A 12,545-nucleotide genomic window follows, 5' to 3' on the forward strand; every position below is an offset into this window, starting at 1 on the left:
GGCAGAAGCAAAGCTGTGAGGACGGAGCGTGAGTCGTGCTTGGGTAGCTCAGTTGGCAGAGCACGTGCCCGCGGAAGGCAAAGGTCCCGAGTTCGAGTCTCGGTCCGGCACGTAGTTTTAATCTTCCAGGAACTTTCATATCAGCGCACACTCCTCTGCAGAGTGAAAATCTCATTCTGGAAACATCCCCTAGGCTCTGGCTAATTCATGTCTCCGCAATATCCTTTCTTCCAGGAATTCTAGTTCTGCAAGGGTCGCAGAGGAGTTTCTGTGAAGTATGGAAGGTAGGAGACGAGATACTGGCAGAAGTAAAGCTGTGAGGATGGAGCGTGAGTCGTGCTTGGGTACCTCGGTAGAGCACTTGCCCGCGAAAGGCAAAGGTCCCGAGTTCGAGTCTCGGTCGGGCACACAGTTTTAATCTTCCAGGAAGTTTCATATCAGCACACACTCCGCTGCAGAGTGAAAATCCCATTCTGGTAATCTCTCGTTTGTTTTGCCAAATATTTGTCTGCCCTTCTCTTCTCTGACTGACCCCTCTTCCTCCTTTCTTATTGGTCAAATATTTGAGTGGAGCGAAAACCAGACTCAGTAGAAATCACACAATGAATTTCTGAACGAATTTGCGTAGCCAGACAACTTATAAGATTTCTCTTGATCTGTATACTCTTAATAATAACAGAATACCGTTCGATACTTATATACATTACATACATCAAAAAATGTTTTGCATCACCTCGGTTCCGAGAGTTCCGGAACCTGTACAGATAATTCGAATACAGATCAACATAAACATCATTGCCACCCTTTTTATTGCTCATGAAAACCGCACATTGCATGTTGTAACATCATATAGCGAGACCTTGAGAGGTGGTGGTCCAGATTGCTTACACACCACTACCTCTAATGCCTAGTAGCACATTCTCTTGTACTGGTGCATGCCTGTATCTGTCGTGGCATACTATCCACACGTTCATCAAGGCACTGTTGGTCCACATTGCCACACTCCTCAACGGCGATTCGGCTAAGATCCCTCAGAGTGTTTGGTGGGTCACATCGTCCATAAACAGCCATTTTCAATCTATCCCAGGCATGATCGGTAGGTGTCATCTCTGGACAACATGATAGTCAATCTAATCGAGAAATGTCGTTATCCTGAAGAAAATCATTCACAAGATGTGCACGATGGGGACGCGAATTGTCTTCCATGAAGACGAATGCCTCGCCATTATGCTGCCGATGTGGTTGCGTTATCGGTCGGAGGATGGCATTCACGTATCGTACAGCCGTTTACGGCACCTTCCATGACCACCAGCGGCATACGTCGGCCCCACAAAATGCCACCCAAAATATCAGGAAACCTCCACCTAGTTGCACTTGCTGGATATGTGTCTAAGGAGTTCGGCCTGACCAGGTTGCTTCCCGACAGGTCTGCGACGATTGTATGGTTGAAGGCATATGCGACACTCATCGGTGGAGAGAATGTGATGTCAATCCTGAGCGGTCCATTCGGTATGTTGTTGCACCCATCTGTACCGCTCTGCATGGTGTCGTGGTTGAAAAGGTGGACCTCGCCATGGACGTCGGGAGTGAAGTTGCGCATCGTGCAGCCTATTGCGCACAGTTTTAGTCGTAACACGACGTCCTGTGGCTGCACGAAAAGAATTGTTCAACATGATGGCGTTCCTGTCAGGTTTCCTCCTATCCATAATTCGTAGGTAGTGGTCATCCACTGCAGCAGTAGCCCTCGGGCGGCCTCAGCAAGGCATGCCATCGACAGTTCCTGTCTCTCTGTATCTCCTCCATATCCGTACAACATCGCTTTGGTTCACTCCTAGATACCTGGAGACTTCCCTTGTTGCCGGCCGCGGTGGTCGTGCGGTTCTAGGCGCTCATTCCGGAACCGCGCGACTGCTACGGTAGCAGGTTCGAATCCTGCCTCGGGCATGGATGTGTGTGATGTCCTTAGGTTAGTTAGGTTTAATTAGTTCTAAGTTCTAGGGGACTGATGGCCACAGATGTTAAGTCCCATAGTGCTCAGAGCCATTTGAATCATTTTTGAACTTCCCTTGTTGAGAGCCCTTCCTGGCACAAACAAACAATGCGGACGCGATCGAAACGCGGTATTGACGGTCTAGGCATGGTTGAACTACAGACAACACGAGCCCTGTACCTCCTTCCTGGTGGAATGACGAACTGATCGGCTGTCGGACCCCCTCCTTCTAAAAGGCATTGTTCATGCATGGTTGTTTACATCTTTGGGACTGTGTCTGTAATGCAATATCCGCAGTCAACGTCTATCTTCAGGAGTTCTGTGAGCCGGGGTGAGGCAAAACTTTTTTATTCTGTGTATATCTCATGTTTTTTGAACAAGAAATGAAAAGAAACTGAAGAATACAGACAAATGTTATGTAAACTATTTACGTAAAAGTTGTTGTTGTTGTGGTCTTCAGTCCTGAGACTGGTTTGATACAGCTCTCCATGCTACTCTATTATGTGCAAGTTGCTTCATCTTCCAGTACCTACTGCAACCTACATCCTTCTGAATCTGCTTAGTGTATTCATCTCTTGGTCTCCCTCTACGATTTTTACCCTCCACTCTGCTGTCTAATACTAAATTGGTGATCCCTTGATGCCTCAGAACATGTCCTACCAACCTATCCCTTCTTCTGGTCAAGTTTTGCCACAAACTTCTCTTCTCCCCAATCCTATTCAATACTTCCTCATTAGTTATGTGATCTACCCATCTATACGCATATCAAATAAAATTTCGTTATTTTGTATCCTTCCTGGCGTTGCAGTTTTGATGGCCAGCAGTCTACCAGTGATAGAACCAGAGTGCAAAAAAGGAACGGTTATCATTAACGCAAAGTTCGAATATAAACTAAATCCAGTCAATCGAAAGCATCCGTCTGTTGTTGTTGTTGTTGTTGGGTCTTCAGTCCGAAAACTGGTTTGATGCAGCTGTCCATGCTGCTCTATCCTGTACAAGCCCCTTTATCTCCTAGTAACTACTGCTATGTACATGCTTCTGAATGTGCTTACTTTATTCATCTCTTGGTTTCACTATACGACTTTTAACACCCCGCGTCCCTCCAGTACTAAAATGTTGACCCCTTGATGTCTCAGAATGTTTCCCACCAACCGATCCTTTCCTCTAGTCAAGGTGTGCCACAAATTTCTTTTCTCCCCAAGTCTATTCCGTACCTCCTCATTAGCTACGTACCTGCCCATCTAATCTTCAGCGTTCTTCTGTAATACCACATTTCGAAAACTACTATTCTCTCTTGTCTAAACTGTTTATTGTCCATCTTTCACTTTCATTCATTGCTACACTCCATACAAATACTTTCAGAAACGACTTCCTATAGTTTAAATCTAAACTCGATGGTAACAAATTTCTCTTCTTTAAAAATACTTTTAGTGCCATCACTAATCTACATTTTATATCGTAACTATTTCGTCCAACGTCACTTATTTTGCTGCTCAAATAGCAAAACTCATGTACTACTTTACGTGTCTCATTTCCTAATCTAATTCCCTCAGTATCACCTAATTTAATTCGACTGCATTTCATTAACCTCGTTTTGTTTTTGTTGCTTCTCCTTTCAAGACACTGTCCATTACGTTCAACTGCTCTTCGACATCCTTTGCTGTCTCTGACAGAATCACACTGTTTTCGGCAAACCTCAAAGTTTTTATTTCCTCTTCCTGGACTTCAAATTTTTCTTTTTTTTTCTTTAGTTCTTGCTCAGTGTACAGATTGAATAGGATCGGGGATACGCTACAACCTATCTCACTCCCTTCTCAACTTTTGCTTCCCTTTCAAGCCACTAGATTCATTCAGCTGTAATATTCCGAATTCAAAGGTCCAGCGTTCGATCCTAAGTTGGTCCTAGGATTCATTATTACTTATCGCTTCTCTCGCATCTGTAAATATTCGCTAGAGCTAAAAAAAGTCACAGCGTGCTCAGATTAAACTGTAGGTCTCACAATAACTGGCGGGGCGAGTCAGTTCCGGGATGGATGAAAAGCATACTATCCTTAATACGACCATGTATAATAAAGCACCGAGCTGTACAGGCCAACCACCCCGTCGAGGAAAACATTGCCTTTGCGATACGGAATAAGCGGAACATAAGCTCCTTGTCATGGAGGCATCACTTAACTTTCCAAAGAAAATGCAAAACGGACTTAAAATGTATATAAACACGTTCAGTGTATTTCCATAGAGGTAATGTCAAATTAATAAAAGAAACATATAAAAAAATAAATATATTTCAAACCTCACTCTTAAAGAGACGTGGTGTAAAATATCGTAAATGCAGTAATCAACAAACTGTAAAATTTCTCGAACAAGTATGAACTGACGTGTTGTGCATGCGTCTTGCCTTCTTTGAGATTATCATGAAATACGTGAGCTTCCTAGAACACACTGTGAAAACAACGCGTTTTATATAAAAATCATACTACTTAGAGACTATATTCTAGAAAACCGTATGCACATTTCCGTGAATATTTCTAATTTTTAAAAGTCAGACATTAATACTGGGTGTCTCATTATTGAAACAGGAATTTCCACAAACGCTCAGTTCTATCACAAACTTCGTGTTCGAACAGAAGCAAAGTACCACATAACAGTTTTGAGAACGTGTTTGGAAACGTTGTGAAATAATAATTATAAATGGGTTGTATGATTTTATTCTGTAGCAGACATAATACAGTACATCATACGCAATGAACGGATAACGTATATGCAGAATTAACATTGACATTGCTTTGTTTATATCTGTGTCTCAGTGCAAAGCTGTAGAAATGTATCACACAGCATACATCAGCAACTTAGCAATTAATTCTCCGCCACTAGTTCAAGGTTTGTTCCACTTTCTTCGACGCCAACTCTTTACGTCACCGAAGCCTTTCCATTTGCGCTAGCAAATACTTATGTAGATAAACAAACAGTTATACACATAATTTAAGATCCTCATTTGTGATGCATACTTGTTTTAGCACATTGATATTTTAAACATAAATCGAGTTAGATATTGTATCTTTTGTGGTGTGCACATGTATGATATAGGATAGAACCTTCTTCAGCAACAACAAACACAGTATGCCTGACTAAAACGAGACCTTGTCAAGGGCTTACATTGGAAGGACTTTCTTCCGACTGTGATATTCTTGTACGATTTCTCTCAAATCCTCTATCTACCATCGCCTCTTCCCTATGTTCTTAAGTCACAAGAAACTCCTCGTCATGTATCGCTGGACTGTCATTCCGGCGAGAAAGGAAATTGCGCCGAATGGCTGCTTCCAGATTTGAGACCCAGTCCAGCAAACAGTTTGAATGCGTGAGGGTGTTTCACAATGGCCTGCATCCTGCTACGGTGTGAAGTTATCGTTCTGGAATAGGAAACTCCGTAATCATGTCGGCACTACACCCTCACTCTACTAAGACTCTCGGCGAGTTGGCTAATGTGACTAGCTGAATCGGCTGAGGTCTACCGACAGTGAATGAATTCCTGTCGCTCCCAACCGTTTTGTTTAATCCGTCTCTGTATACTAAAGTATACGTGATACACAGAGTTAACGTTTGCTGAGATGTTACACGTATTAAAATAATCGTGTATGCTGACATATTTTGTCCACTGAAAAGACTATTGTCTGCTACGTGAAGTTGATAGTTACCAGCAAGAAAACAACAGAAATAAAGACATTCGATTTCTATCGCTTCAGCTACGCACATCAGTAGTATGGTCGAGAGTCTTTGTGGAGTGCGCTTATAGTTTTGTCTTACAACAGTTTTGACACAGCCCGCCACGAATTTCCCTCCTGTGCTAATCTCTTAATCTCGAAATAACGTTTGCTCACTAAGTTCAAAAATGGTTCAAATGGCTCTGAGTACTATGGGACTTAACATCTGAGGTCATCAGTCCTCTAGAAGTTCGAACTACATAAACGTAACTAACCTAAGGACATCACACACATCCATGCGCCAGGCAGGATTCGAACCAGACTGAAGCGCCTAGAACCGCTCGGCCACTGCGGCAGGCGCGCACTAAATGCTCAATTATCTGTTGGCTGTATTTCAACATCTGCCTTCCCTTACAGCTTTTACCCCGAGTAGATATAGTAGAGGTTGAAAATACCGCTTCAGTTACAAATTTCTTTATTTTCACACGACCGGTTTCGGGATCTCTTCTTTTCCAGTTTTCTCACAGGTCATTATTCACTTCCGTACAATGCTGTGTTCCTGACGTGCATACTTGTAAGTTTCTTCCTCGAGTAAACGCCAATGTTTGATGCTAGTATACTTCATTTGGCTAGTAATGTCCTCTTCACCTGTGCTAGTCTAATTTTCATGTCCTGGCTGCCAAGTGTTAACTTTCTTCCAAGGGAGTCGAATCACTTCACTTCGTTGTCACCAGTTCTGATGGTAAGTTTATCGGTAATATCATTTCGGACACTCCTCAGTACTTTCATTATTTTCCGGTTTAGTCTCTATCTATAGTGAGTTCTATCGGAGAGAACAGACTCCATCTTCATATATACAGTTAAGGCTCACCGGCCATTTGACCATCCTCTGTGCGGATGCACATACAGTGGCCAAACTCTCACGGGAATCGGTAAAGCCGCCAGTAATGAGTGTAACGGGCACAGGCAGCACAAATATAGTGCGGGACAATAAGTTGGGATTGTGGGACTCACTGAAGGCGTGTCAGAGACACGACCCTGCAGTCGCACTATCCTCTGTGTCCTCGGTGGCTCAGCGTGTTCGGCCAGAGGGATAGCTCCCCCCTGTAATTAAAAAAACTAAGTTAATGGATCAACAACGAACTGAAACGAGTGTCTTGCGGCGACCGCCCCGAGCAGATGCAACAAATTAAAACGAACAAAATGATATTAAAAAAAAAACGGAGATGGATATAGCGTCTGCCATGTAAGCAGGAGGTCCCGAGTTCGAGTCACAGTCGGAGCACACATTTTCAAGTGTCCCCGTTGACGCATATCAATGCCAATATACAGCTAAGGGTATTCATTTCATTTTATTGATTTAACTGTAATTTCATTGGACAGTGCCTTCCGAGCGATGTGGCACAGTGGTTAGCACACTGCATTTGCATTCGGGAGGACGACGGTTCAAACCCGCGTCCGGTCATCCTGATTTATGTTTTCCGTGATTTCCCTAAATCGCTTTAGGCAAACGCCGGACGGCTCCTTTGAAAGGGCACGGCCGATTTCCTTCCCCATACTTTCCTAATCCGAGACTGTGCTCCGGCTCTAATGACCTCGTTGTTGCCGAAACTATGAACAGTAACCTCCTCCTTCGACAGTGCCTACAATTGTTCCTCGTGTTCACTGAAGACAGCAGTGTTATCAGCGAATATTGCGAATATTATCACTGATATCCTTTCGCCTTGGATGTTAATCCCATTCCTGAACCTTTCTTTTATTTCAAAAAAGTGGTTCAAATGGCTCTGAGCACTATGGGACTTAACATCTGGCGTCATCAGTCCCCTAGAACTTAGAACTACTTACACCTAACTGACCTAAGGTCATCACACACATCCATGCCCGAGGCAGGATTCGAACCTGCGACCGTAGCGGCCGCGCGGTTCCAGACTGAAGCGCCTAGAACCGCTCTTTCATTTCCGTCATTGCTCCTTCGATGTACAGATTGAACAACAGCAGTGAAAGATTACATCCCAGAGTTACACCCTTTCTAATCTGGGCACTTCGTTCTTGGTCTAGAATATGAATTAAAAACACGAGGAGCTTTTTGCACGGTTCACGTTTCGTAGTACCAGTCCGTTTCACGGGAGAGCCATTGTGTTCTGGACGAGTCATTTCATTTAAAGGAAACAGCTTACGCTGATGAAGAGCTGTTGTTGTTGTTGGTAATTAAAATCTCACGGCCTTCGCAGCCGGCTGGCGGGCGCAGACCAACCTGTTGCTTTGGTTGCAGACGTGTGCGACGGCTGGGAGTGCAGCCACTACGCCATCTGCGAGAGCGACGGGCGAGGCGGCGCGCACTGCGCATGCGTCGAGGAGTGCGCCGACGTGAGTACCGCAGCTGCACTGTGGGGGCGGCGTCGGCTGGAGGAGACACTTGCCGTTGCATTCACTCTCAAATCAAACTGCGCTTGGAAAGACACGCATCCACTGACGCGGGGTACCAGCAGCGACCAGAGTGGTAAACTCTAAACGGGGACAGCAAAGGAGAGTTCTCAGCCTAATAATGAACGGTGGTGTTTATTAGATCAAATTACTCTTCATTTTTCAGTGAACTCCCCCTTCAGTTCAATGCACATTCTGCAGTGAGTACATTCTATTACTGAATTGCTCTTGCAAAAGAGTATTCCAGCTACAAATTTCTTGTAATCATGAGAGTGTATCTAAAAATCAGAGCATGTCCAATTTGGTGAACACAAAGTGTTTTATAAAAACTCTTACCTCAAGTTTGTTATACCAAGATACTCCTTTCCACTCAGATGCGCTATATACTGATAGTTAATGTGATCGATTTCTGAATATTACAGCTCTACATCTACATTTACATTCGACAACCCACCTTAGGGTGTGTGACAAAGGATAGATCGTGTACCACTGCCATTTTCCCTTTCCTGTTTCAGTCGTTAATGTTGCACAGTTACTGGCAAACATCCGTATGAATTCTAATGTGTATAATTTTACCATAATGGTGTTTTCACGAAATACACTGATTCCCACTCTCGGAATTTCAGCACCCTGCAATGCAAAATGCTTCTCTTGTAGCATACGCCACTAGAGTTATAAGAGTATTTACATGACGGTTTCACACCGACTGAACAAACCTGAAACGAAACGCACAGCTCTTATTTGGTTCTTTATTTCCTCTATCAGTCCTGTCTGGTAACGTCACCACATTGACGAGCAAAAGCCAAGTGTCAGTCGAACAAGGGTTTTGCTATTTACTTTTTTCTGACGTTGGCTTCTGGCATCTACCTTTCCTACAGTTAGTTCTATGTGGTAATTCCACCATCAGTTGTCACTTGCTGTGATTGTGCACGTCTGTATCAGTATCGAAGAAATCGTGAACGATTCAGCGAAAACCGAAGCAGGTGCAATGTAGCCGCAAAACAGTTCTTGAAAAATATGTCAGCGGAAATATGATACGAAATCTGCTTCATACAGTGTAATATGGAAACCTCTCTGGCAAAATAATCCTGCTTAATCCAACAACTTTCTCCAACTACACTTTATGTTTTCTGCCTGTACCGATTTCGCTGACGAATTGGCGTTTTATTTGTCATTGATGTCTACGTGTACTGTCCCAACTGGTGTACTCTAAGCAATATCCTGAAGCGATCGTATTTCAAGTTGAATGTCTCGAATAAAGCGCAGCTGGGTTGAAAGGCACTTCTTGATATACAGAACAATTTATAGCTGCGACCCCGATTACACCGTCAATTTTCTGATGGTGATACTGTAGTCCTTCATTTAGCCTGTTGTCAAACTGCCGTTATGAGTAAGATGTCGCGATGATGAAAAGTGGCATTTTTTATTATACAGTGCAGCTATCTTCTATTTTATCATGGGATTTCTGAACAGGCTTACGTATTGTTCGCCAATCATCGTTTTACTATTTGCAAACTATGTAATAAGTCCTTCCTTTAGCGTATCCGATATTATTGATGATTACCTTTCCGGGAGATGAAATCGACTTTCCCTTTTTTTGCGTTATTCCCCGACTTTTGCTTACAACTTACATTTTTGTTTCGCCTTTTGTTTGATGTGGTGAACACGCTATTCATCCAGAGCAACTATCCACAAACACAGATTTTGTGAATTCAAAATGTTTCGTTCGTTATGGTGAGAAATTGTGTTGACACCGGATGCGAAGCTGATGATGTGTTTCTACATTTACTCAAAGCCTTCAGTACATTTCGAATGATATACAAAATTATTGGCTATAGGATATCAAATTATGTAGGTGATTATATTAAAGATTTCTTGTCGTACAAAATTCCTCATTTCGTTTTCAATTGATAGACATCATCGGAAGCCAAAGCAACGTCGATATGATAATGAGAAAGAGTTGTGAAACAGGGAAGAAAGAAAGATCAGGAGTCAGTGCCACCTCAACAGCATATCATCAGAGATGGAGCACAAACTTTGGAAGGGGAAGGGAATCGGCCATGTCCTTTTCCAACACAGTAATTCTCCATTCTCATAAACCGATTTAGACATCGAAAAATCTAAATTTGCATGATCGGATCGAGGTTGGAACTATGATCCTGATGAGTCCATTGTTTCAACCAACGGGCCTACACCATGTACGATGTATAACAGTTCCTAGACACTGTAACATAAAAAGAATGATCAATGCTTGACGGAAGGACCGGCACTTGATCCTCAACGTAGACAAGTACAATGTAAGTCACATAGCTAGAGGTGGACACCCGATACACTGTGCGTTCACCATAACCTGTCACAGTATTGATGTATTCTATGGAATTGATCCGGAACAATTTAATGTGCAATGACTATTTACATCTACTAACACTTTTAAGGAAGCCAAACGGGGGTTCATCGGAATACGTTTGGATGTGTAAATTTATACGCTAAGGAAGTCGCTGATGTGTGTTGTTTTCTTGGATTTTGTTTCTCAGTGTGGTTCCTTCACGAAGTTAAAATAACAGAAGAGAGAGAGGGGGGAATAACACACTACTGCGTTATTCGTCGATGGTTTGTTTGGCAGGCACTAGAAAGGCTCAACAGTCTTCATCAGGTGACACTACAATAAAAACTCTGTTTATCACGAAAAGACTTAATGCCGAAATTCCGAGAGGATTGTTCCAAGAATAGTCAAGAAAACATATTGCCTATTTCCCACACATCTTTCATAACGAACTGAACGATAAACTTATAGAAATCCAAGGTTTCACAGAGGCTTACCTCTAGATGTTCTTCGTGCCAACCATCTACTAATGGAGTAGTGAAGAGCATAAAATACGAGGGTTATTCGGAAAGTAAGGAACGATCGATCGCGAAATGGAAAATACAGTAAAAATCTGATGAAGCTTTGCACAGATGAGTTGGGCACTGTCTAGTACGCCCGTTGATCGTATCATGTCGCTCTTTTCAGTTGTGAGCTCACAGTGAGAAAGTAAAGATGGCTCGAAATTAGTGTCTCCCACCAAGTATCAGGGTCTGGAGAAAGATTTCGCCTGAAGCTATGCAATCCACATAACATAAGTCATGTGGTTCGTTCTACACGACAATTCTCGGCCGCACTCTGCTGGGGTAATCAATATGCCGCTGCAGCGTTTTCGATGGACAGTGTTTGGTCACCCACAATACAGACCGTAATTCGCTATCCTTGAGGTTCAGCTCGGCTCAAATGAACCGCTAGCTATGAAGACAATATTTTGACACAGACAATGAGCTGCAGTCCGGAGTAGAAAATTGTCGAAAAGCACTGGCGGCTGTCTTCTATAACGAGGGAATTGAAAAGTTGGTACAACGCTACGATAGATGTCTAAGTCTGAGCGGCGACTTTGTTCAGAAGTAGCTGGAAGTTGTAGCTAACCTTTGCAAATAAAACAGTTTTGATTTTCATTGTGGTTTCTATTACGCGACCTATCGTTGCTTACTTTCCGAATACCCCTCGTAACACATTTACACTATGGACCTACCGCCACACACAGTACCGTCGTTTTTGTACTACATATGTCCTTATAGGCATGAACGTGCAAGTATATCGATGCTCTGTCTGATAGCGACGCTCCAGGTAAAACTAAACGAGAGTAGAAACGCAGTCTATGGCTAGCACTATATTAAGGTAATATTAAGGTAAGCACTCCCAGTATAGAACCACTATAAGTACGGAATTAGTATGGGCAGCACGTTCTTACCGAATGATGTGTTTTTGTAGATAAGACTTCTGATTTTGAAACGTATTTCAGACGGAGAGTCCAGTGTGCGGCTCGGATGGCGTCACCTACAAGAACATCTGTGAATTGCAAAAGTATTCGTGCCTGGAAGAGACGGCGATCTCTATTGTGAAGGAACAGCCTTGTGGTAAGTGTCACTGTCTATAAGCAACAAAGAATCAGAATTTCAGTATTTATTCTCTCACTTTCCTTTGCGTCGCATGATCAGAAATACTGAAGAGCGCACTCGTATGTGTTAAAGCGTGAAGGGTATAGCCGAAGATTATACCAGAGCATAGAGGGGGTATTCCATTTCGGCATCTTCTCGTAACAGATTTACAATCAGGGTTTACTACTCTAATAATTGGCTTATCTAGAGAAGAACCCCATAACCCAGCGTTGACGGGCACACCTAGTCCTCTGTTCCTTGGGCAGCCCAGCCGGTATTGCAGATTACTGCATAGACCTGACTTCATAGAAGCACAGAAATCCTCCTCTCCTGAACCACCACCAACAGCCTGCGGGACAACAACGCAAATCTCCTTAAACAGACAGACAGCAACTCATTTCTGTGTAATGGGTATCATGAACTGCACCTACTTTCTCTCCTTTTAGGTATGTCGAAAGAGAGTT

The 12,545-nt window shown here is 43.1% G+C and overlaps 1 protein-coding gene across 6 annotated transcripts in view; it reads left to right on the top strand.

The window, feature by feature from the left end:
* The window catches only part of LOC126334777 (agrin-like), an 884,963-nt gene that overhangs the window by 730,254 nt on the left and 142,164 nt on the right, over positions 1 to 12,545 (top strand). For all 6 annotated transcript variants that reach the window (XM_049997373.1, XM_049997372.1, XM_049997377.1 and 3 more), the window contains 2 exons: positions 7,964 to 8,058; positions 11,946 to 12,060. In XM_049997373.1, the coding sequence (XP_049853330.1) occupies positions 7,964 to 8,058; positions 11,946 to 12,060 (210 nt within the window). The remainder of the gene's footprint in view (positions 1 to 7,963; positions 8,059 to 11,945; positions 12,061 to 12,545) is intronic.

This window comes from Schistocerca gregaria, chromosome 2 (assembly GCF_023897955.1).
Source record: "Schistocerca gregaria isolate iqSchGreg1 chromosome 2, iqSchGreg1.2, whole genome shotgun sequence".
Taxonomy (NCBI): Eukaryota; Metazoa; Arthropoda; class Insecta; order Orthoptera; family Acrididae; genus Schistocerca; species Schistocerca gregaria.